Below are 25,498 nucleotides of genomic sequence, written 5' to 3'. Positions count from 1 at the left end.
TAGGCACATACAGCTAAAATTAATAGAATCCTACTAAAGATGTTGTTTGTGATGCATTTAAACTATTGAGTACTTGAGGAGGCTGTTCCAAAGTTTCCAATGTGCAACTTAGTAAAAACCGGACAGTCCTGTAACTCTGAATCTTGGGGCCACTTAAAGCTGTTGGCCCACTGACCAGAGTGTGCCAGGTCTAACGGATAACCCGGGGCCAGCATTCAAGCATTTCTAAGTAAGCAGTAAAACTTTGCTTCTTCTCTGTGGAGGTCATGTGTGAGGAGGTATAACACAAACAAACAGAAACAGGAACACTAGAGGATCGATTTCTCCGTTTGAGCTCCAGAGTCTGATGGCTCTGAGAACAAATGACTATGAACTTTGACATGCTTGGGGTTATGAAGGAACGTGGACACTAAAGCAGTGACCTTTTATTTGTCCCTTCTTATTTTCAGTGCCGTGGACTTCAGCATGTTTTGGTCGAACTTTTAGGGAAACTTTTGTTTAATATACTGAAAAGTCACAAATGCTATAAAACACTTTTTGTTGTGTTTATTAAAGCTAATAGCTAGAAATGTTCCTCAGAGGTTTTGCATCTTAAATACTATTACTTAAGGATTTTTTGTTACAGAGGTACGAATCAGATGGAATCAAGGCAGGGCAACTGAAACAAGCTGCATGCCGGTTGTCATCATTTCTTTAGGGATTAATAAAGTATTTTGATTCTGATTCTGCAGAGGCTTCGAAATATAGGGACTCTGGGGGTGAAAAATTGGAACTGGAATTGATGTGTGTTAAGTTTGTAGTCTGCAATCTTTTGAGTCTGAGAGTGAGAGAGTGAGAGAGAGAGAGTGAGAGAGAGTGAGAGAAAGAGAGAGAGGGGTAGTGATGGGTCACAAGGGCAAATTTTTTTTGTCCAGCCCTGACTGCATTTTGTGATGAAAAAATGATCATAACACAAATGGATGAAATAGTTGATTATTCTAAATATCTAACAGCCTACAACTTATGAATGGAAAAAGAATACTCATTAAAGACACCAGGAAGTCTTCCAGTGGCCAGTTTAGCAACAGCTTTTTACAGACTTGTTTTATGCCACATGAAATACAGTGTTAATTGTATCTTTTTACTATATCACTTTGGATTTTATCATATAGAAGTTATATTAAATCCAGTTTTTATGAGTTCAAGGAAACTTTCCCGTTTTAGAAGATAAATAGTGGACAGACAAACATCTTTAATGACAATGAATCTAATGTATCTAAAGAGAGTGAAAATGTAAGGAAAGCCTGCAGAATTGCATTTGTCACAGCTTTACAGGGTTACTACTACTACTACATGTGCAGTCTAAGTAAATACCGAGAACCATCGTCAACATACATTTCTCAGTGTTATGAAAGCACTTTAGTAACTGGTGTTTAAATGTCAGGTCTCAAGCAACTGAAGCAACATGACTTGAGCAAATCTACCTCCCACATGGATTTTTGACTTGAGCCATTTATTTGCTTAATGAGAGCCTCAGTTCCTCTGAAATCACAGTCCAGTTCCAGCAGCCAAATAACATTCTTAACTTAAAAATACACAGTTGTGCCTCAGCATCACAGGTGAAACGTATTTATGCTTCTAAGTTATCTAAGTTTGCTGTTTAATTTTTGTGAGCATTTCAGGGTATTTGATGAGAGCCATCTGCTTATTAGGACACCTCCTTGAAACAGCCCAAGCCCATCCATTCCCTCCTAAGCTCCCCCGTTAACCAATAATTCTTCTTTTTCTCTCTAAGCTCAGCACAAACCCTTCCCTGCTGCTGAATTCTCCCAAATCACTTTATCCACCCATATCTGTCCACACACAGGGAAGCCACCCCTCACCCTCGCTCCCAGGCTGATTCCAGTTTATTCCCATTCAGCTGCATTAGCATACAGATGTTAGACTGAAAACGGAAAGCAGGGACACACAAAGGGGCTTCGTGGCCAGGAGGGGCGGGAGGGATTGAGGGGCTGCACAGGGATGGCCCTTGGCCTTTTTAAGGTCTTGCAGACACACACACACACACACACACACACACACACACACACACACACACACACACACACACACACACACACACACACACACAGCCATGGGTATTGAATGGTAAGTAGCCCTGGGGGTTGTGGGAGCCTGCTCCTGCCTCACTTTACTGTTATTCATTTACCAGAGGGAAATCCTCAGCCAGCCCACTGCTGAATGCCCACACACACACACACACACACACACACACACACACACACACACACACACACACACATGCAGAGAGAGAGAGAAATCCCCAGCTCCCTCATATAATTTTAAAGGACAGAAACATAAGAAAATATCCAATATACGATTATTTTTTACCCTGCCAATGACCCACATGTGAATGTGACTAGGCTGAGAATGTGAGCGGGAATAATGAAAAGAAAAACCAATTTTTTTTAACTTGGACTGAGATTGCATGTTTAATTCTAGTTGTTTAATTCTACCAGGTGATTCAGGTGTAGCAGCAGGTTCTGTGGTTTAAGCTGCAATAATGCACCAGAATGACTCAAGTCTGTCTGAAAGGACCGAGTTGAGTGTTTCCACTTAAAAGATGACAACGATAACTATGTGGAAATGAAGTATCACCAACACACCGTGCTTTTCAAATATGAACACAATCACAAATCAGGCCCTGTTGAGCCCGTCAGGTGTGTTTTCATTTCTGGAAGTATTTGTAGGCTGCAGGACACACGATGCCCAGTTTTCTGGACAGTTATGATCTCTATTCTCAAATGGGCTCCGTCTATCATCACACTAAATTTGTGTGATCTGGCAGGCTAATACCCATTGAATGCTCAGTATCACACAGTTACAGTTATGCTCTTACATAGGGCTCAGCTGGAAAATGTAAAGTAAGCGCTGGAGCTGCAGTGCATATGCAAAGTTTTATCTGGAACAAAGTTCTTCTATAAACTACTTCTGCCACTCTGGAGCCATGCAGACAATGTCTGTGAGACAGCTTTTTTAAATGCCCAAAAAGATAAATAAAACTGCTGTATTTGTACGTTACATACACAACGTTTCACACTTCTAGCCTCATTAGCATCTCAGTCCAGAGTGTCAATGTGATCACTATTTAACTCTTAGAATTAGAGGAAGTTTAGATAACTTCCATCAATTCTGTCACTGATTTCTATTTAGGATCATTCGAGTGCCATGTGTCATCAGCACTTGTGTTTCATTCACTGTTTGGTAACTTTTACTATCAAAACTACTTGGTTAGTGTTACGAAACACCGGATAGACATTTTACAAAATTCGCCATATTGTGCATGAAAAGTTCAACCCTGTCTACAGTGATCATTAAAATATGGGATTGTTAAAAAATAAATAAATATTATTATTATTATTTTTTAATCATCAAAATGTGGCCATTTGTGCCTTTAATATTAACCATAGGTTATAATAACAGCTTGTATGAAGAACATATGAGGTCCGGGGCAGCACAATGTTGTGCAGGGAAAAAAGAAGTATGTAATCATCTCATTAAAAATGGATCAGTATTGATTTTTTTCTGTATATTTTGCTTTATTGTTTTGAATTCAGGCATTTTTTCCCTACAGTAATAGTTTAATACACACACATATATACAGAGTGAGAGACGGAGAGAGAAAGAGAGAGAGGGGAGGACCTCAACTTCTGCTCCACTTTGTGTGAATAGATGGAAATCAGTCACAAGTATCTCAGTGCCCCATTGTGTTCTGGGAAGTCTTTGTTCGAGCATCTGTTGCCCAAACATTCTCCCCAGTGTCACTCACTCTAAATTGGTCTGTTCAGACGAGTTGCAACAAAACTCACTCCCCTTCCCACAGAACACACTCCCACACATAAACACGCACACAGAGGGGAGGGCTGGGAGATTCCCTAAACACAAGTAGGAGAAAGAGTTAATCTTTGTTCCTTTTGTTTGTGAATGAAACACAGATGATTGTAAAAGCTCTAAAAACAGTGGCAGGATCTTAAAGTGATGCTCGTGGGAAAGCTTTGCCCAAAAACGAACATTTGAGTTATTGATTTCCTGCTCAACATGTGCTTTTATTTTTGCCATTGCCTTTAACTCAGGAGGAATTTCTCCTCAGTTGCTCAAATTTTATGCAGAAAAACAAACACTGAAGGTGTAAGCCTTTTTCCAGTTGCTTCTTCTGAGTGTTATTCAGCACTAAAGCTCTTTAATATTTGCATCACCTGTTTTTATGTTTGAATATAAAGATGGGAAAAGGGATTAAAAAACTAAAGTTTTTTTGTTGTGATTGATGTATGGATGTGAGAATTCTACTGGAAATGTTGGTGAAGTGAAGTAAGAGTTTACGTGTTTATGTGGGAGAAAGGTTAATGGGCTACTTTTTGCTTTTTGTAATCATAGTTTACATATTAAATAATTGACCTAATTCTTAGATTCTGACCTTAAGAAGGTATGGTAACAAAAGGAAACAAGTATAATGAAATTCAAGATAGAATTCTTATTTTTTCAAGGACTTTTATTTTGAAATAAAGGTGGACATATATATTAAGATAAAGAGCTAGCATATCAACATAACCCATGGAATGTAAACAATAGACGCACTTAAATTATGTAAATCAAAACACGCATTATCCAACAACACAATATAGGTTCTGCTTTGAAAATCAAAATAAATAAGACTTTAAGTTAAAAGTTACAAACACAGCTCGCTGTCAAGCCAGCAACAAGCTACAGCAACAAGAAGCCTCTCTGGACTCAGGACAGGTCAGAGAATTTTCATGAACAAAAAAAAAATTTCAATCTGGCCTAAATTTTATTTGAACTCGCGTGATTTCACCTGCCGCTCAGAGACTTGGCAAGCTAGCGTGCAACAGAGGTCGACCAAACACATTGTCATTAAACCAACTCGGATAGATTAAAGTCAACTATAAAACAAACTATAAAAAATTTTGACCACGAGACACAACGGTCCTCATGTGCAGGACATCACCGCACTTTTCACACATTACAAAAGATGTTTTCGTTCTCTTGGTGGTTTTGGTGTATCTCATAAAGTACCGACATTTTTAGTTGCCACTGCTGGCTCACATCAAAGTCTTGTTTTGCTTTATGTTTAACAGGATTTATCAGTTGAAGAAAATGTTACGTGGATCAGGACGTGAGGCTTAACGGAGAGGAGAGTAGACTCGCTGTGCGCTCACACCGACACCAAATGGCAGAGGATGCTGGAGAAGGCACTGCACTGCTTGTGGCGTGAAAGCTCAGCGAGTCTTGATTTCTGTCAGGCCTATAAGCCAGTAAGGCAACATAAATACAGAATGCCAAAATGTTTCACGTCCTCCTTCCCTCTCCTCTCCGCAAGCCTTCTTAAAGCTACTGGAAAGTGTAAAACCAAGCAGATGGACAAAATGAATGCATAAGTAAAGCATAATTTCTCAGGCATTATTAAGAATGCATAAACACAATCACAAAGCAAACATGACATGAACAATAAATCTTACACAAAGCAATAAATATGGCTAAAAAAAAGTGTTAGGCTATAGTAATAATTATAACACTGTGTATCACCTGCCGTGGCTAGCAGTACTAGTAGGTTAGGAGAACTCTAACTTTGGTAACTAGAGTCAGTGGGATGCCTACACCTGGGCTAGATTTTGTTGCTAAAGCATTTAAAGTAGCTGACATACAATCAATTGATCAGTCAGTGGCAGCATACAGTTATTCAACCGTCTTGGACAAGAAGCTGGAAAGAATTACAGTTAAACTGCCCAAAATATGACTGGAGAAGTGCTGTAGGCTTGCATTGTTGAAACTGACCTGCAAATAAACCCAACAGTACAGAGCGAACAGCACTAATGTTAAATTCCTTCATAAATAAGGGTACAGGGAATTCTCACACAGAACTCCCCTCTGAGCAGGAACAGCACACGGATGACTGCTGAGCTGAGTGAAGAACCCTCAGAGTAGTCCCTAAAAATGGGTATACAACAGTATACAGCAGTAACAACGGCATGAAAAACAAGCTTAAAAAAAGGAAAAGTCAGCTTAAACTGGACGAACACTGAGCAGCGCTACAACTGCTTGGATGAAAAATGCAATATGCACAAAGATAGGTACTCTGCTGGATTTAAGAGGGAACAGAAAACCCAATGTCTTAATTCTTTGTGAAAAGACCAACATCATATACTGGCCACATAGAGTTAAAACTATTAGACTATATATCCCTGATTAAATTCAGCCCTACAGTAAAACCCTTCCCTACTCATCTGAAACAGAAAGGCGGCTGAAGATGGGTAGTCGTCGGCCCTCGAAGCTCGGTGACTCTGTGCCACTGGAGGAAGAGCTGAGGGAGCAGGAGGATGTGTAGCCCTCTTCAGAGAGGGAGTCAGCTGAGGAGCAGCGCTGAAGGCTGGGACAGGCATTCAGGGAGGCTGGAGGCTGTTGGGGGAGGAGGTAAGGGAGGCTTTTGGGTGTGAAAGTTGAGGTGGGACACCGGGCGCTGACAGAATCGGTCACGGCGAAGAAGCGCAGAGCTGAATCACCGCTGTCACCAGCCAGGTCACCGATGCCAGAGAAGGGGAAGGGGTAATGCTTCAGTGGGCCGGGTTCGGGAAAGAGAGGGGAAAGGAGCTCAGGGCTTCCTACAGAGGACGGAGGAGGAGAGACAGAGGAGGCCCTGGTGAAAAGGAAGGAGCAAGGCTGTGACTCCTTTACTGGCTGGAAGGTCTGCGGAGAGGAGGAGAAGCCTGCGAAGCTGAGGCTGTGGCGCAGCAGAGGAGGCCTGAGCTTCTGCTTCTGTGGAGACGCAGCAGCATTGCCGGCATTGAGCTCATCCGCGTTGTGAATGAAGTGGCAGCGGGCACCGTATGGACAGAAGCCTATGGTGTGGAACGTGCGGCAGGGCTCCGTCTTATATTTGGGATGACGGTTGAGGCCTCTCAGCTCGTCCATGCCGTGAGCAAACTGGCACTTGGCACCGTACTTGCAGGCCCCGCTTTCCTCATATGTGCGGCACAGTTCCGTCTTGTATCGAGTGGAGATGTGTGGTGGTGGTGGTGGAGGCAGCGTGGGTCTGGAGGAAGCAGCTGAGGAGATGGAGGTGTTACTGATGCATAGGCCAGGTGGGGGGAGTAGCAGTGGTGGGGACAAGTTGGCTGCTTTGTCCTCTCTCCCTCCCAAACTGTTGCCCTCGATCATGCTGACTGAGCGGTCAACTCTGAAGGGGATGTGGCTGAGCGAGGAGCGGGGAAGCTGACCCTCCCTGCTCCACTGCTGGTTGGAGGTCACATTTAGGCCCCAACAGGCTGACTCGGTCATCTCACAACTGCTGCTGTTGAACTTGGAGTTTGGAAGGGTCACAGGGCAGAGAGAGTGACGTCGCTGGAAGCCGAGCACCCTTTGACTGTGCTGCTGCCGTTGCTGCTGGGAGCTGGTAGACGAGCCATCTGTCGCCTCCAGGCTGCGGAAATTCTGTTGCACAAAAGGAGAGAGGAGAAGAATAGATGAGTGCCGTGCATTCCTGGAGCTCTGGAGCGGGGCTTGCAGGGCCAAGGCGAGCTGAAAGGAGATTTTAGAGTTGCAGCTAAAGCCAGAGGTCTTATAAATTGGATTTGCTCAAACATCTCTAAAGTTGCACAAAAAAAAAACCAATTTAAAAATAACACATAATTTAAAAGAAACAGCAAACAGCCTGTTTTCCTGTCACTGTTTCATTAAATAACATTTAAAAATTGCAAAAAAAAATATTAAATGAAGCCCCCAAAATCTGAAAAAGTTAACACGTGACACTGTAAAGTTACAACATAACACAACTAAAGATTGAACAGCTTTTAACACCATCTGAATCTGAATTTTCTACAAAATATTAAAGTTTAAACCACACTCATGCTTTAAATTAGACAATAAATTTGTAGCATTTCATCACTTTATGTTTTTAACACAAATAAATGAGCTTAATAATTTACTCCTAATTCAGCTCGTATAGGCACAAGCTGATTGTGTTTCAGGCATGCTGGTACACATATATAAAGGTTTTTGATCGGTCTCTCTCACCTTGCAGAACTCCTCATCTAGTTCCAGGAAAGGTGTTAGAAAGTCGGAGGGCATGGTTAGCTCCACTGTCCTCACTGAGTCAATGAGCTGTTGTCTGATCTCACAAGGATATTAAGCACAGAAGTTTTTGGGGTCCAAAGAGAAGGGGAAAAAAAATTCTGAAAAAGCTCAGGAGTAAAATTAAAAAAAATATTTTGGGGGAAGGAAAAGGAAAAACAAAAGTAGCCCAGTCTGTTGTGAAGGAGACAAGAAGTTTGGGAAAAGAGCAAAGTGTCCCCAGGAGGAAAGTCACTCAACCATCTGTTGGAATCTCCTTAAATAGTTGGGGAAACCCACCCATCTCCTGCCTGTGTGCTTCAGGGGGCGGGCAGGGAGGGGTGTGTGTGTGTTAATGTGCGTTAATGTGTGTGTGTGTTTGGGGGGAGGGGGTCCTGAATTGTAATGGGCAGGGAGGGCTCGTCGAAAGGAGGAGGGAGCTGAATGAAGCTACTTTTGTACCCATTCATTACCAAATCCTTAAAAGAGGATTTTTTTTTGGGGGGGGGGGGGCAGGCTCTCATTTTATTTAGGATCAATACAGCTGAGGAGTTAATGATAAACAACTTATTGTCATAAGGGGAAAATATGAAAAAAGTATATCTGTATTCCCCCCGACAGAGGCAATCAGCCTGAAAATAAGCAATGCTGTTTATTTATCCAAGGAGTTTTTATACATCCGTTCTTCCGAAATGATGATACAATTTATTTGATAATTTCAAATTTTATTTATTGTTTAGCTACTGCATTAAAATAAAAATTCATATGGATTCTGGGTCTAAGTTGACAATAGATTAAAAAACATTGTTAAAAAATGAATCATAGTTACTTTCACATTAGCAGGTTGTCCATGAATAAATGTTCTGTCACAATAAAACATTAATAATGGCCTGGGATTTTTTTATGAGTCTGATTTAAGCCTATAAGACCTCTTAGTAATTTTCATTATTTTATTTTATTTTATTTTTTTAATTTTTCCTTTCTGGTTTAGATTTGATCTCGTAAAGCACCTTTCTTGACTGGTATGCTTGAAGTATACTATATTCCCTTTATACTTAAGAAGAACATTCAGGTAAAACTGAGTTGAGCGATCTCACATTAGCTTCCGTTTCATGGCCTTTGTGTGTGGGGTCTGGATGTCTCCCATATGTCCCTTTCGTCTGTCTCTGAGTCTAAATTTCATTTATGTTGAATCCAAAATACCCACAGGTGTAAACTGAGTTTGAAGATGTCAGAAAAACAAAACAGCCAGTCCCTTGTGAACCACACCCAGTTTTGTGAGTAGTTTAAGTTGTTCAAAGATATCCCAGAGGTGTTACTGCTCAGTCATTTCAGGTTTTTCCAGAAAAAAAAAAGAAAGAACAAAATAAAACAAAAGAAATTGATTGGACCAAATGTTGCCACCATCACTGAGCTTTTCATCAGTTTCAACTGCCAAAATGTACTCTGTCAGTTACTGTTACGTCTGTGGCCTCACATTTATGAGAGATAAGAAGTCGTCCTTACATCTGGGTCAGTGGTGAGTTTTCATCTTCACAGATACTGTTGCTGTGCTGCTGCACTGTAGCACTGTGGACACTGCAGGCACATTTCAGGCAGCGTTAGTGTCGTTGTCGGCCTGTGTGGTTGTAGAGTGCAAAGGGTTTGAAAGCCACGCAGGAAGGGTGTGACAGAATTTCAAATGGGTGATAATGGTGCAGATTTTTAAACAATTGTTTGGGGGAATTATTCATCTACAGGCCTATTCATGTTTACAGCTTGAAAAGGGCTGTAGATGACTGAGGCACAGATGAAAAGGCAGGTCAGTGTTCAGGCCATAAAAATAGCTTAAAGACTGAGTGAAATACCTGAATGGTGAGTTTGACGATTGTGCTATTTGCTGCATGAAAATGCAAATGTCCTCTGGAGCTCACATTAGCCTGTTTGGAACCTTTTTTCTATATGCAGTAATCGCTAACTAGTAATCATCACACGTGTTGCCTCCTGTAGAGTCTTTCCAGGCAGCTCTGTCGCCTCAATCACAAAGAATATTTTCAGTTATGCAAATGCATCTGAACCAGATTATTTCCTCTGTTTTCCACTTCTGTTTAAAGACAACTGTGAAAAGTATCCCCACTTGATTTTACTGGAACACCAAAGCTCACATATAAAAATGGCTTAAGAAAAAAGAACTACAATTACCAAAGTGCATTAAAGTAAGAAACTTCCATTTGCTTGGCCATACATGTGAGTCAGGTAAAGACTGTGCTTTGAAATCCTAGGATACATCCTTGATTGGATTTTCAGAATATAAGGACCAATGCATTTATAGTCTTTATTGCTCAGAAGTGGAAATTATGGTCAGTTTGTGTGGGTCTGCGGATTGAGAGGTTGTGGGTAACATACGCATACATAACTACAAGCATTTCTCAAAAGAAAGCCAGCAGTGTATGACCTGAGGGTGTTGGCAACATGGCAGGTAAAATGCTGACTGATTAAAAACTTGACTTGAACAGGACAGTGAGTTCACCACAAAAGCGAAGAAACCCCAAGAAATAATGAGAAGCACAGATGGAAATCATTACACAAAACAAACTGTCCACTACAGTCACTTCTTATGTGTGGGAGGAGCTAAGCTGAAGGACCAACAATGTCACAACTGAGATGCAACAAAAAAGACTTGATATTTTTTGCCTCCATTTGTAACTTTTTCTCCTCCTGTAAAAGCACTGATGTCTGAGTGGCGACACCAGGTTCAGGAGAATACTGCAGTAAGCACTTGCACTCTTAGCGCTGGGGTAAATGGGGCGGAGATGTGGTGATGTCACTGTTCATGTTCAACACAGACAACACAGCGAGGACCGTGCTGTTACCATCAGCAGTGATAAGTACCCAGAACTGTGAAGATGTCTGCAGTAGACAGTTTCCTGAGGAAACTTGTTACTTAAACATACTCTGTGTTTCAAAACAAACAAAAAACAAAAACTCAAAATAATCCCAGGTAGCCAAAATCAAATGAAAATGTATGAAAATCTATAAACTGAAATGAACAATGTAACTGTTTGTGTCTGACATGGAACGAATTGCAGCTTACAGCTCTTTCCATTGATAAGTTAAAGGTGAGATTTAGAAAGGATAGTTCAAGGTCATTAAAAAAATTAGTTAACAAGTAATCAAAAAATCAACTAGACTAATGCTATGACCGAACAGAAACAGGTAAAATCCTGATTGTGAAATTAATGGAAATAAATGTGAAATGAAAACAGACAAAAGAAAGTTTAGAACATAAATGAAAAAAAGTGCATTTTCTTAAGCTTTGTTGTTGTTTGTGGCTTTTAGATCTGAGTGACAGTTACAAACACAAACTGTAAAGAAAACACGTCTTATCACAACACCTCGCCGATACAGTACGTTACTGTAGCAAGCGTGTGTGTGTGTGTGTGCGTGTGTGTTCAGGAGTAAAACTGTAATTCAGTGTGGTTTCCTCCCTGTGGTCATCAGGTTAGGTAAGACTTTCGTTATGCCTTTCCCCCCTTACACCCCCCTCGCCCCCATTTTTTCAGATCAGTACATGAATCTGTTGCCTCTCCTTATTTTCCTCTCTCTCCCTCCGTTGCTGTGGTCGGGCCTTCTGAGTGACACAGCAACTGAATCTATTCTTACATAACCAGTGTAACTGTCTGTGGGTGTGTGTATGTGTGTGGGTGTGTGTATGTGTGTGGGTGTGTGTATGTGTGTCTGCTTTAGTGGCTGTTTCCTTGTGTATTTTTGCTGTTACAAAATGGTGGTTAAACACCCACAACACGAGTGCAGAGGTGAATATCTTCATTGCAAATAATTGTACCCACAGAGTGGATTCATCTTAAAGCCGGCTGTCGGTGTTAAACCAGGGCAGAGGTAGTTCTGTGGAAAACGTTAAGTCGAATTACTGTTAGAAAAGAACGCACAACTGATAATGTTGGGTTGGGTTGTGTGCATAAAATGCTACAAAGTGGAGAACTCTCAGCTCTGCACAACCGGTGTGAAGTGGGTGTGAAAGCTGCATTATCCGTTTTGGTTAGAGCTAATGGTTGTCGCAGACTTCCTGAATCCAAAAAAGGTGTGTGAGGAGGGGATTTCCAAACTACACCACCATCCAGCATGCAGGGTGACCCGCATTACTGAGACAGAGTGCACCAGTTTATATTCACTCATTTATTCATATATTTAGCTGTTGTTCTGTTTAAATACCATAATGCATGAATTAATGGAACGCTTGTAAAAACAAAAAAACTACTTTTAATCTTTTTATTAAAATTATTTATTTTATTTTTTTATTTTAACATAAAAAGACCCATTATAGATGCAATATTCAAAGTGAGCATTTGACCAAAGTCAAAGTGTTAGTGTGCAGCGCATGATATCTTCCTCTGTAGATAACAGAAAAGAGCTTTTCTGCTCTTTCTGCAGTGTATTCACTCTGCCCACAAAATGCTGCAGCACTTATTTATTTTTTTCTGCTGTGAAATTATGATCCTAAAATGGTTTACATTGTAATTGCGAATCTTTGTGCTTTCAAATGACGTGTAATTTGATTCAGAATGGGCCAGCAGCAGTGGGATTTTCATTTGGTGTGTTGGGAGGATAATTAGTTACAGATGAGTGTAAAGTGTACGTCCCCATAGGGAAATAGTTCCTCTGCATTTAACCCATTCACCCAGTGGGCAGCCCACTAAGCAGGCGCCCGGGAAGCAGTGTGTAGGGACAGTACCTTGCTCAGGGGTACCTCAGGGTAGCCGTTCAGTGGAGTCGAACCCCCGACCTTCCGATCATGGGGCCACCACTCTACCTACTGAGCTATCCCTGCCCCAAAGATGCAGAAAATGCATCTAAAAAATTACCTTATGAACTGATATAGAGCTTTGAGTGGACTTATACATGTGTTAGGAACTACTATCAGGGGTATGTTCCCACAGTCATGGTGGTGGGTTACGCTCTGCTGGCCGAGTCAGTTAGCAGTAGTTTGGGTGGAGATGAGGGAGGGGCAGGTTTACAGAGGCTGGCAAAAACAGTAAAACAGAGGTTGGTGGTTAGGTCGTATGTTTTCATTATGCTGACAGCCAACACAAACATGGGACGTGACATGTGTCAGTCAACACTGCTGATACTTTGACAGCCCGCTGGTGTGTGCTCTGAAAATACAAGCTGTACGCAGTGCTAGAATAACTCCGAGTGAACACGCACGCAATGTAGATTAGTTTTTGCTTTGTCACATTCACACACACAGTGACGCTGCCTCTCTCTCTCTTGCACACACAGACCCAGCATGGTTTTCAGCCCCCTGTCTGAGCCTGTCTTGGCCTCTTTGTCGAAGCCAGCGGGACAAGAGCCCCATTGTCCCGAGGCTTCTCCATATGTTCCCATATTCATCTCAGTGAAGCTTTATGGACAATACCGGCACACAGGATCTGATCAAACTGTCCTCTGAGGCTTAAGCCAGGACAAGAGCTCACCAGAAGCCTCACATGGCTGTACTGCAGTGAACTGCAAATGGTTGAACAACTGATCACTGAAGCTGGTCCCGGCAATAGTGAAAGTTGGCTATTTGATGATAACACAGGTTTATGTACTTTTAGATGACCAAGGTCTCTCCACCTTCAGCCATAAGTAATCCTAATCGTGTGTTTTAAATTTTTGACCTCTTTAGATGTCTATTTTATTTTGCACCCTTGAGACTTTGGATGAAAAAATAAATACAAATTTGGAAATCAAATATTTTGATAGTGTTGGGGGTTCCTGCTCAACATCTATGAGTACTTTGAGCTCAGGGGGTTAATGTCATGACTTAGACTCCAACACTCTTGGTGAATTAGTCCATATGAATGAATCTAACAAAGAATACATTCTAACATAAGCATCATTTTTAGCGTACTCGTTATTTTATTTTCAAGATTGGAATGAGTTTTTACATAAAATCAGTCTGGGAGTTTTTGTATTTTTTCATGCAGCTCTGTTGGGTAGAGGGACGTCGTTTCTTACAGAAACTCATGCTGTTTAAATTGAATAACCACGTTTACTAAATTAGACTCACAAATGCCTTCTGACCGCAGCGGACCATTGGGCACTTGTGGATGCAGACAAATAACCCTGGTGTACGACAACAAGGGGTCAAGTTACACATCAGGGTTCTTTATGGGTTGCTAAACAAAGGTGTAATTTTTTTAGTTGCAATTCTTAAAATCTTCCTGTGCATTCAGAGTCAGTTGTGTGCTAAAAGAACAAAGATTATTCAGACTACCTGTGAGCATCCTGGGGGTTATCAGGTGGTAAACGAGACACTATTGTCAGACTTCTTTGAATCTACTCTTAAACGCTTAGAGCACATCCTCTTTGGAGCAGCAGTGTTCCACATAAAGTCGCTGGGATTTTAACTACCTAAATAAAATTAAAAAACAATTAATGGTTTTGATATTCATCCTGCCATCCTCCCTCTCACTGCCCTCCATTGTCATGGACGTAGGCTCGTTTAGGTCATTTCCATTTCAGGGTGGATCTGAATAGTCATCATGTGACTTGTTTACAAGGATATAGTTGTTGTGTTGTTTGTCGTTAACACATCATTAGGTTTCATAGTTAGTGCTAACCACGGATCATTTTCACAACCTTTTCAAACTGTATGACAAAACTGGTGACTGCAGAGGACCGAGTGTTTTCTACTTTGTGTGGCAAAAGATTTTCCTCCTGTGGCCTTTGGCACAAGTACAAACACTGGTCATGATAGCGTAGATTTTGTGCGCTCTGTGTGTGTTTTTGTGTCATAGCGACCGAGCTCAAAGTAACACGTAATGCTTTGACAACGATAAGAACAGATTTGAACATGATAGTGTCAAAAATGTTCATAGATCAGTCTTGAACTCATATTTGCATTTAAAATAAAAAGCAGGGTAAAAAAAAGAGCATTAAAGGTGGGTGTGGTCACACCTATGAGTAGTAATTACTACTTTATAAACTCATCGACATGTTGATGGGCGTGTCTAATGTGATCCAATATGAGCATAGTTTCTCTTTATCCTTTTATTAATGAAAGTACCATTTTTGGACATGAACTTAAATTGTTACAGTATCAATAGTAATAGATATAAAAAGGTGTACAGGATTTCATTCATTTGTTGTGCATATATGATGGAGGAGATTAGACACCTTTGTCTTTTTTCAGAACATTATTTTTTATGCAAAAATGAGAAATCAAGCATTGAGAAGCAAAGGAAAAGTAGCACATACACTTAGCTTCAAGGCTGATGGAAACAACACATCAGATGAACTGGAGAACAGACACAGATTTTGGACTTTGTTATGAAGACAAAAATTATCCATGAATGTTTTTGTTTTTTGGCTGAAACTTGAGAACTTGGGAATCGTCTGTTTTTGGAGTAATATTTTCTGTAGATTTAATATTTTGGATTAGTGCTCAAAGGTACTCAAGATGTTAAAAAACAACTATTAATTCATTAATTGAAAAAGAAAACATTTTTTATTTAATTGCACATGAACCAACAGATAACAAAGTAGCTGACTGCACTAAAGAGACATTTTCAAAACTGAAACTGTGGAAAAATTAGTATTAATAATATCCTTATCATTCGTTCTGTGGTGGAGCCATTGAGTTCTTTTTGTACCCAGGGAATAAACTCGACACAAACACGACTCTGTCAGCAATAATAAAGCACACAGCAACTCTATCTGCTTTTAAGCTGGTGATTTATGGGACCTTTTCGAAGGTGCCAGGAAATATTTCCAGCCCTGATAGGAGTGAAACAGTTTTAAACGGCCGATTAAAGTGAAAAGTTGTTGAGATTAATGGTGACTACAGTTGAGAAATGAACGTGTCGTTGATGCTGAGAAACAAATGGTGACCCAAGGATGTTGGTGGCTTTTATACAGAGGTGGATAAATCACTATACAGGGACCTGACTCTTGTGAGGTCACACCAACAACTGTGTTAGGACAAGCTGCTAAAGGAGGATATTTCACTTTGTCTTGGCCTTGTTCCATCTACACAGCAAGTTTCCTCTCTTCTAATTGTGCTCCCAGCCTTTGGAAAATGGCTGTAAAAGGGAGATTGATGGTTGCCGTCCTGTAAATACTGCTTCTGGGATTTAAAATAATAGTGGTCACTCACCTCTAACCGGTGCACAAGTTTATATTTTAAAAGGACTAAGAGACAAAAACGACAAAGGGATACTGAAAGGGTCATTTATTTTCATTAAATCTACTGATTAAAACTGAAGATTCATCTTTAGATTCAATTCATTTCAAGGTTGGGAATCCCAACCCAGTCTTTGTTTCATTTCAGGTACCTGTACCTGTGAATCTATGAATGCACATTCTGTTTCATTTCTTACCCATACCTGCAAAGGTGGACGCTCTGTAAACCAGGACTGTGTTTCCAGCTCTTGTCTGCTTTTAGTCTCTTACTGACCAAATCAAATTCAAACTACCCTTGGTTGTAGGTAAACGAATCTGATGCAGACAAATGAGGTCACATGCTAGTTGAAATAATTGAAATTGTTTCAGTTGTTGAAATAATCAGCTGTACGCTATTATTTTGTTAAAATTTGCTTTTTAAAAAATGTATCTTTATTCTTAAAGTATGAAAATGAAGTCTTGACCCAGTTTTCTGTTGACTTTCCCCAAAAACTTTCTGTAGCCCTAAAAAGGCTAATCTAGCTATTCAATTTTTAGAGTGCGGAGCATCCCGTTAACAAATTCAAAAAGCCTTTTAAAGAAAATCATAGCAGCATGAGATGTGTTCGCAAAAGCTATGTATAAATAAACCACAAGATTTCTTGAACAATCTCCTCTGAACAGAGAGACAAAGTAGAGATGTTTGACAATAATATAGTGCGCCACATTTGGTGAAAACATATCAGCACAAACACTGTTCAAACGTGACAAACTGGGCTTGTTTTGCAGAAGCTGGCATCATCTGGACGTAGCGTTTTCAGTGGGAGAAACGTTTCATCATCATCCAGGTGACTTCTTGAGTCTCAGCTGACTGCAGCTTTCCAACCTTATAAACAGGACATTTGTACAATAACTGAAACCAGCCCACTGAATAAACAATGGGCTGTGAGGTCAGTTGGGGAATGGCTGCAATCACAGCATTGTAAGATGGTGACAGATGTACCCTTAGGCCCCCTCCTCGATTCAGAGATGGTCTTTCCCTTTTCACGTAAATGGCCTCCTTGACTCCGCCCTCAAACCAGCGTTCCTCCCTGTCAGAATCAGAATCAGAATCAGAATCAGAATGGGGTTTATTGCCAAATGTTGAGCAGGTTTACAACATTAGGAAATTGCTGCGGTGCTTCAGTGCAAACATAGTGTCATAAATAGCACTTAAATAGACATGAAAAAAAATAAAAGTAGGGATAAGAATTAAAAGTGCTACGTTGAAAGATATATACATGAGTGCAGGTGGTGATCAGTGCCAAACATGGAATGATGCAGTGAACACAGCGTAGGGTCATGTGTTAGTGGTGGGAACAGTCATATGGTTATTGTTCATGTGTCCAACAGCAGAGGGGAAGAAACTGTTCTTATGGCGAGAGGTTCTGGTGCGAATGGACCGGAGCCTCCTGCCTGAGGGGAGCAGGTCAAACAGACTGTGTCCAGGGTGAGAAGGGTCAGCTGTGATCCGAGCTGCACGCCGCAATGTCCTGGAGGTGTACAGGTCCTGCAGAGATGGGAGTCTGCAGCCAATCACCTTCTCAGCAGAGCGCACAGCACGCTGCAGTCTCTGTTTGTCCCTGATAGTGGCTCCAGCGTACCACACGGTGATGGAGGAGGTGAGGATGGACTCGATGATTGCGGTGTAGAATTGCATCATCGTCCGTGTTGGCAGGTTGAATTTCTTCAGCTGCCTCAGGAAGTACATCCTCTGCTGGGCTTTCTTGATGACGGAGGTGATGGTGGGCTCCCACTTCAGGTCCTGGGTGATGGTGGTACCCAGGAAGCGGAATGAGTCCACAGAGGTGATGGGGGTGGCAGTCAGGATGATGGGGGGGAGTGGAGCTGTGTGCTTCCTGAAGTCCACAATAATCTCCACTGTCTTCTGGGCATTCAGCACCAGGTTGTTGTGGCTGCACCAGGACACCAGACGTTCAACCTCCCTCCTGTAGGCAGACTCGTCCCCGTCCGAGATGAGTCCAATAACGGTGGTGTCATCTGCAAACTTGATTAGCTTGACAGACTGGTGGGTGGAGGTGCAGCAGTTGGTGTACAGGGAGAAGAGCAGAGGAGAAAGAACACAGCCCTGAGGGGAGCCGGTGCTGATGGTCCGGGAGTCCGAGACATTCTTTCCCAGCCTCACGTGCTGCTTCCTGTCCGTCAGGAAGTCAGTGATCCACCGGCAGATGGGATCAGGCACATTCATCTGGGAAAGCTTGTCTCGGAGATGGTCTGGAAGGATGGTGTTGAAGGCAGAGCTGAAGTCCACAAACAGGATCCTGGCGTAGGTTCCTGGGGAGTCCAGATGCTGTAGGATGAAGTGTAGGGCCATGTTGATGGCGTCGTCTACAGACCTGTTGGCTCTATATGCAAACTGCAGGGGGTCCAGGAGGGGAGCCGTGAGGGTCCTGAGATGGGAGAGAACTAGGCGCTCAAAAGACTTCATGACCACAGATGTCAGAGCCACGGGTCTGTAGTCATTTAGTCCAGTGATCCTAGGTTTCTTGGGGACAGGGATTATGGTGGAGGACTTGAAGCATGGCATGCCTGCAGTGGGGAGTTGAAAATGCCAGAAAACACTGGGGCCAGCTCGTTTGCACAGTGTCTGAGGGTGGCAGGAGACACACCATCTGGGCCGGGAGCTTTCCGAGCATTCAGGTTCTTAAACTGCTTCCTCACATCTGCTTCATGAATATGAAGAGTTGTGGTGGGAGGAGGTGGTGTGAAATCCTCTTTTGTGTGGGGTGAGGAGGGGGGTGTTGTAGGTGAACGGTTTGAAGGTGGTGATGGCTCTGTGGAGGGGGGAGAGGTGGGGGAATAAGTGTCCAAAGTGTCTCTATTGTTGGGGCCGTTGGATGTGTGAAGGCTGCCTGATGGCTCGTCAAAACGGCAGTAGAAGTCGTTAAGGGTGTTGGCCAAGAGCAAGTCGTCAGTGGAGTGGGGGGTTTTAGGCTTGTAGTTTGTGATATTCCTAAAACCTTTCCACACAGAGGCCGAGTCATTCTCTGAGATCTGCTGCTGCATCTTCTCAGAGTGCTGATGTTTAGCAATGTCCACTTCTTTAGTGAACCTGTACTTGGCCTCTCTGTAGCAGTCCCTGTCTCCGCTTCTGAACGCCTTTCTCTTTTCCAGCCACAGCTTTTTGAGTTTAGGAGTAAACCAGGGTTTGTCATTGTTATAACTCACCCTGGTGCGTGATGGCACAATGCTGTCCTCACAGAAGTGGATATAGGAGGTGACAGTGTCCGTAAACTCGTCCAAGCTGTTAGAAGCAGCCTTCAATGTGTCCCAGTCTGTGGTCTCCAAACACGTGCGAAGCTCCTCCACAGCCTCGTTGCTCCACAGTTTTTTAGTCCTCACGACAGGTTTGGAGAGCTTCAGCCTCTGTCTGTACGCGGGGATTAGGTGGATCATGACGTGGTCAGAAAGTCCGAGTGAAGCGCGGGTGTGTCCAGGATGTCCAGGGTGTCCAGGATGTGTACATCCTCATCACTGAAAGAGTGTCCACTGGCCTGTGTGAATAGACTGCAGAGTCTTGGCCTGACGAGGTAGCTCTTCTGTGTTGTGCCATCTGCTTTGCCAGAGGTTGTTTGGTTTTCCTGATGTATAAGGATTGGGCAACAGACTACATGATCAAGGAACTGACCTCACAGCCCATTGTTCATTCAGTGGACTGGTTTAAGTCTTTGTGTAAATGTACTGTTTTAAGGTTGAATGCCTGCAGTCAGCTGACACTGAAGAAGTCACTTGGATGAATGGCGAATGTTTCTCTCTCTGAAAACGCTACGTCCAGATTAACAGAATCAACCTTTGGCCACATACTTACCTGGATGATTGAGAATGCATCAAGACATGTGTCCAGTTATCAAGAGCTTGACTGAAAATGGGTCAGGAAACAGGACGAGCACAGCAGCAAAAAGCAAATAAAAATCAAGGTGGTTTAGTGGCCTATTCAAAATGCTGTAGCTGTGCATAAATGAATTCCCACAAACCTCAATGAACTAGAGACAAAAAATTCCACAATGATGTGAGAGTCTGATAATGTCATACAGAAAATGATTAATTCATCTTACTGCTGCTAAGGGCTGTAGGATTTTTTGTGTTTTAGAAGGAAGTAAAACCGAGTCATCGTTCAGTTCAATTGTGACTGATGTAAATAACTTCAAGAACTCAGTTTGATAGGTTCTTTAATCGAGTACAGTTCACTGTTTCTCCTCTTGAAGGCTCTTCATGTTCTCTTTCTGCAGGCTGTCATTGTCATCAGGTCCACAGCCACAGCCGTTTTCCCTCCTTCTGATCCTCCACTGGACCACATGGCTCCTTAAATCCTTTGAATTGACTAACTGCACTTGATCCCCACTATGCTTGCACACACACATACACACAAACACACAGCCAATGCATCACAGCACCGCTTTCATCTCACTCTCCTTTTCTCCCCCAACAAGGAATCCCCGACTTCCCCTCTTCAGCTCAGTCTTGAGGAGTGAAGCAGCAGCTGGTCCTGCTTCCTGGAAGAATGTCATGTCCAAAGAAAGAAAGAGTGAGTGGGGGAGGGGGGGGGGGGGGGGGTTAAGAGCGTCCACTGGATTATACTGTGACAAAAGAGTGGACCCCCTGCTGTTGTAATTTTCCCGCCAGTCAGTTTCCTGTTTCCTGGAATCTGGCAACATCTCTCTCTCCCTCACACACACACACACACACACACACACACACACACACACACACACACACACACACACACACACACACACACACACACACACACAGATGACCCATTTGGTGCCAGCTGCCCACTATGATGCAACAACAGAGTGACCAGCAAGCCCTCGGGGCAGCTGGGTAATAAAGACTTCTTTTCATTGACTCCCTGGGAACATAATCCATACATTATTTTATCGCATTGCTTTGAAATCGCTTTAAAAAACATGCGGACAGGGAATCTGCAGAATCCTATTTATCCTGTGACAATAATAAAAAGATTAATGTCGACACTGATGCTGACTCTCAGTGTTCAGCACATGGTTTAAAGGTTGTCAGCATTTTGGACAAAGACCTGTTCAAAACACATTTAAATCTCTACTGCTCTGAATTATTTGCAATTTATTTAGCAAAGCTATTATTTTAAAAAGTCATCTTATAAAACTTTAAATACAAACATTCAGAATTTATACATGGTCTCTAAAACATTCAGTAATCTTCCATGTTTGAGATGCACTGATACGATTCATTATCTTTCTGCTGTGGTCTACATAATGCCTTTTTACTTTAAGTTTAGTTCTGTGAGGATGATGCAATGTATTTTTAAAGTAATTAAAAGTGCTCCATCAGCTGCATCATAACAATACCAAAAATAAAAGGCACAAACGGGCACTAGCCAGTAATATTATCCTCAGGGTAACCTGATAAAAAGTATAGAGCCGAATGTAACTCCAGGATAAAACTGATGGAGTTTGAGGTTTTCAAGGTGGTTCTTGAAAGTACGTACTGTAAGATTGGCGCAGATAGGAACTTTTTATGTGTCAGATGATTTCATTCGAAATGCTTCAAAAGGCACGAACAACACAAACATAGTTGTCTATGTTAGAGCCAGCCTCAAGTGGCTGTTAGAGGAACTGCAAGTTCGTGACACTTCTTGGTTTCATTCTTCAGCCTCAGAGGCCGCTTGGTCCTCCCTGAGCGGCTCAAACGTGACCACAGTGTGCTTCATCTAGATTAGCAGTGTTGCCTGTTTTTGATTGTAAAGTAAAGCATTAAAAACAGTTTGGTCTTGACATTGTTATTGTACCAGAAGCATTATGTGACTGTGGCATTTTTATATCAATTTATTGCAATATTTGTGTAAAACAAAAAGGTCTAAATAATACAAAATCTGCAACTGAATGTTGCTAATTGGAGAGACTGTAGACCACATGTGTTCTCATCAGAATCAGAATCAGAGTACTTTATTGATCCCTGGGGGAAATTATTATTTTTTTCATACTTATCCTTGTCATTTCTACTGCCCTCTCTTTTTAAAAAGGTGATTTTAACCTCAATAAGACTTTTACCTGGATCATCCATCCATCCATTCGCTACCGCTTATCCTTTTCAGGGTCGCGGGGGGCGCTGGAGCCTATCCCAGCTGTCATAGGGCGAGAGGCGGGGTACACCCTGGACAGGTCGCCAGTCTGTCGCAGGGCTAACACACAGGGACAGACAACCATTCACACTCAGATTCACTCGCACATTCACACCTAGTGGCAATTTGAATTATCCAATTAACCTATCCCCACAAGCTTTTACCTGGATCAATATCAAATAAATATGATGCACACAGCAGAGTTCACCAGTAATGAGAGAAGCAGGAAAGAAAGCTACAACAACACACCATGCATTGGTTTTGACTTCAGCTCACTTCTTTGCAGCTGGCTGAAGGTTCAGCTAGAACTGTCTCAGCCAGAGTTCAGGCAGCTGCAAGCCTAACCAGCATGTGGAAAAAGTAGTTATATTGCTAACTAGCATGACAGCTAGCAGATATACATGGGATGACATACATGTTAGTTTATCTGATTTCGGCTCTTATAGTGGGACGGGCAGTAGGCGGGGCCAGATACTGTGTCTGCCCTCTAATATTCTCTGATATTTTGGTGTTAATTCTGTCACACAGGAGGAAGTGGTGACATTTCATCCCTTGTGCTATTGTGTAAACTGTGGTCATACAAATGGTAGCTCCTTGAAGCTCTGACAAATGTCTCTTTAAAGGACAAAACAACCCAGACTGAAAGGTGCTGCAGCTTAAAGTACATTTACAAATGCATGAACATCAGGATGATGTGCAGACACTCAAATGTTCAACACAAATGTCTTTCAGGACAAATGCCTGCGTCCATGACACACACACACACACACACACACACACACACACACACACACACACACACACACACACACACACACACACCTCCAATGCCAAACTGTCAACTGCCACAACTGGTGGCTGGCAGCTAAGGAAGGCGTGTGAGACAGACTGGACCTTGTTTGCTCCAGACAGCCCCAGTCTTCTGTTGCAGTGTGAAGAAACACACACACACACACACACACACACACACACACACACACACACACACACACACACACACACACACACACACACACGGTGTTGGTTTGAGTCTAAGAGGTGTTGTTATTTGCTAAATGAGACCAGTCTCCTTAGCAGCTGCTGCAATGTTATTTTAACAGGGGATGTGTGTGCATGTTTGTTTGTGTGTGTCTAAGTGTGTGCATGTTCCTCCTGCCTTTAATTCTTGTGGCTGAAGCTCTTTCATTCCTACATTTCAGTCTGGATCAGATAGGAGAGAGTGTCTTATAGTGGTTTAGTAGGATCTTTAATCACCTTTACAGTTTTTTACAGATGCTAGGACACATTTCTCAATACTTAGGTCACGTTTGCAAAACTCCTCACACAGTGAGCACAACAGAAGTCTATGTGGGCTAAACTGAGGACCAGTTATCATTGTTTTGGCACAAAATGCATTCAATGACTACATCTCTCAAATTTCATGAATCATCTTCTCACTCAGACACAACAACTGCCAATAACCTTTGTACATACAGGACATTTTGCATGTGCTTACATACTGTTTTCAAAACTGTTAAACTTATGGCCAAAACAATAACACAATGCAAAACTTACAGTTTTTTCTGAATGCTTAAACCCTAACTGTGATTCCTGTAGCACAATCTCTAAAACTATTCAGACTTATGGCAAAACCACTCACTGAGTTTGCAAAACTAAAAGCACAAAAACTGCTTTGCACTCAGTTTGCAATTTTGTAACACACACTTTGCAAAACTGTAGGCACAATTCACTGCACAACACTCAATTACCAAATTTCCAACACACTCCTAGCAAAAGTATACACATGTATGGCTATCATTACAGTTTTTTACAGCCGCTAGGACACATGTCACAATACTTAGGTCACTTTTGCAAAACTCTTCACACAATCCTCCTAACTGACCCTCAGCTTGGCAAAGCAGTTCATTTCACATTCAAAATGCACTACAACTACCAAAACACTTCATTCAGGTCTCAAATAAACTCATTCTTCCAGAACACTAGCAAAGGTTGACAGCCGACAAACACACTTTGTCACACACAAAACAATGACCTAAAAAACACTAACAACATGTAGCATTACACAGTGTTTTCTTGTGTGAAACAAGGACACATTGCTGTTCATAATTTCAATATATGTTACTGGAATGAATCAGACATCATGCAGAATTCGTTAATATTTGTTTATGTATTTTTATTTTTTTGCACTAAGAAATCCCAAAATACAAGAATTTGTATACACACCATCCACTGATACACATACAATAGTAATGCTAATCTACTCGGTCTCCTCCATTTGGCCACAGGTTCTCATCCACATCACATCTTATGTCATCCAGGGCAACACACCTAGGAAAGAATCTCCTGGCTGCCAGAATTGAAGGAGTTGTAAAATTGAAGGAGTAACACCTGTGTAGATGTTCATCTACAATGAGAATCAGCTGTGGCTGGTTAAACTGCATTTTTAGATTTAAAATATGTTTCAATAAAATATTGCTGTTGCATTTTGCTGTCTTTTCAAGTTATTGAGTTATTGTTTTGACCATGAGTTTAACAGTTTTGAAAACAGTATGTAAGCACATGCAAAATGTCCTGTATGTACAAAGATTTTTGGCAGTTGTTGTGTCTGAGTGAGAAGATAATTCATGAAATTTGAGAGATGTAGTCATTGAATGCATTTTGTGCCAAAACAATGATAACTGGTCCTCAGTTTAGCCCACATAGACTTCTGTTGTGCTCACTGTGTGAGGAGTTTTGCAAACGTGACCTAAGTATTGAGAAATGTGTCCTAGCGTCTGTAAAAAACTGTAACACTAATTTGCCAACTGTCTGGCACACTTTCACATGTGAAAACTTCTTTAGATAATTAGTTCACTTTGCAATCAGCCTAAGCACTATAATACAGGTAAGCTGTGTGTGCGGAGTACAATGGAGGGAGCAGAAAGAGTGAGAAGTAGAGGAGGCCGAGGAAGAGGACGTGGAGGTGAAGAAGTAGGATGAAGAGGACGACAAGGACAAGGAGGAGCAAGAGGAAGACGAGGAGGGGGGGAGAGGAAGATGAGGAGGGGGGAGAGGAAGGGTAGGAAGAGTAAGAAATAGAATTGCTGATGACAT

The 25,498-nt window shown here is 41.9% G+C and overlaps 1 protein-coding gene across 1 annotated transcript; it reads right to left on the bottom strand.

The window, feature by feature from the left end:
• Positions 1-6,126: 6,126 nt before the first annotated feature.
• On the bottom strand, positions 6,127-8,360 carry LOC113036291 (mRNA decay activator protein ZFP36L1). Its single transcript, XM_026192525.2, has 2 exons — positions 8,065-8,360; positions 6,127-7,482 (listed from the first exon to the last, which is right to left on the bottom strand). Exons 1-2 carry the CDS (start codon positions 8,116-8,118, stop codon positions 6,271-6,273), a joined length of 1,266 nt encoding a protein of 421 aa, XP_026048310.1. The 5' UTR covers positions 8,119-8,360; the 3' UTR covers positions 6,127-6,270.
• Positions 8,361-25,498: the final 17,138 nt, after the last annotated feature.

This window comes from Astatotilapia calliptera, chromosome 14, assembly GCF_964374335.1.
Source record: "Astatotilapia calliptera chromosome 14, fAstCal68.1, whole genome shotgun sequence".
Lineage (NCBI taxonomy): Eukaryota > Metazoa > Chordata > Actinopteri > Cichliformes > Cichlidae > Astatotilapia > Astatotilapia calliptera.
Note: the sequence above shows the minus strand (reverse complement) of the source record. Positions and strands in the feature narration are given on the sequence as shown.

Bases quoted from the DNA above. Each gene is read 5' to 3' on its own strand.
- LOC113036291 (XM_026192525.2), bottom strand. From the start codon at position 8,118: ATGCCCTCCGACTTTCTAACACCTTTCCTGGAACTAGATGAGGAGTTC. The intron at 7,483-8,064 runs GTGAGAGAGACC...TTTGTGCAACAG, and splicing joins TAGATGAGGAGTTCTGCAAG to AATTTCCGCAGCCTGGAGGC.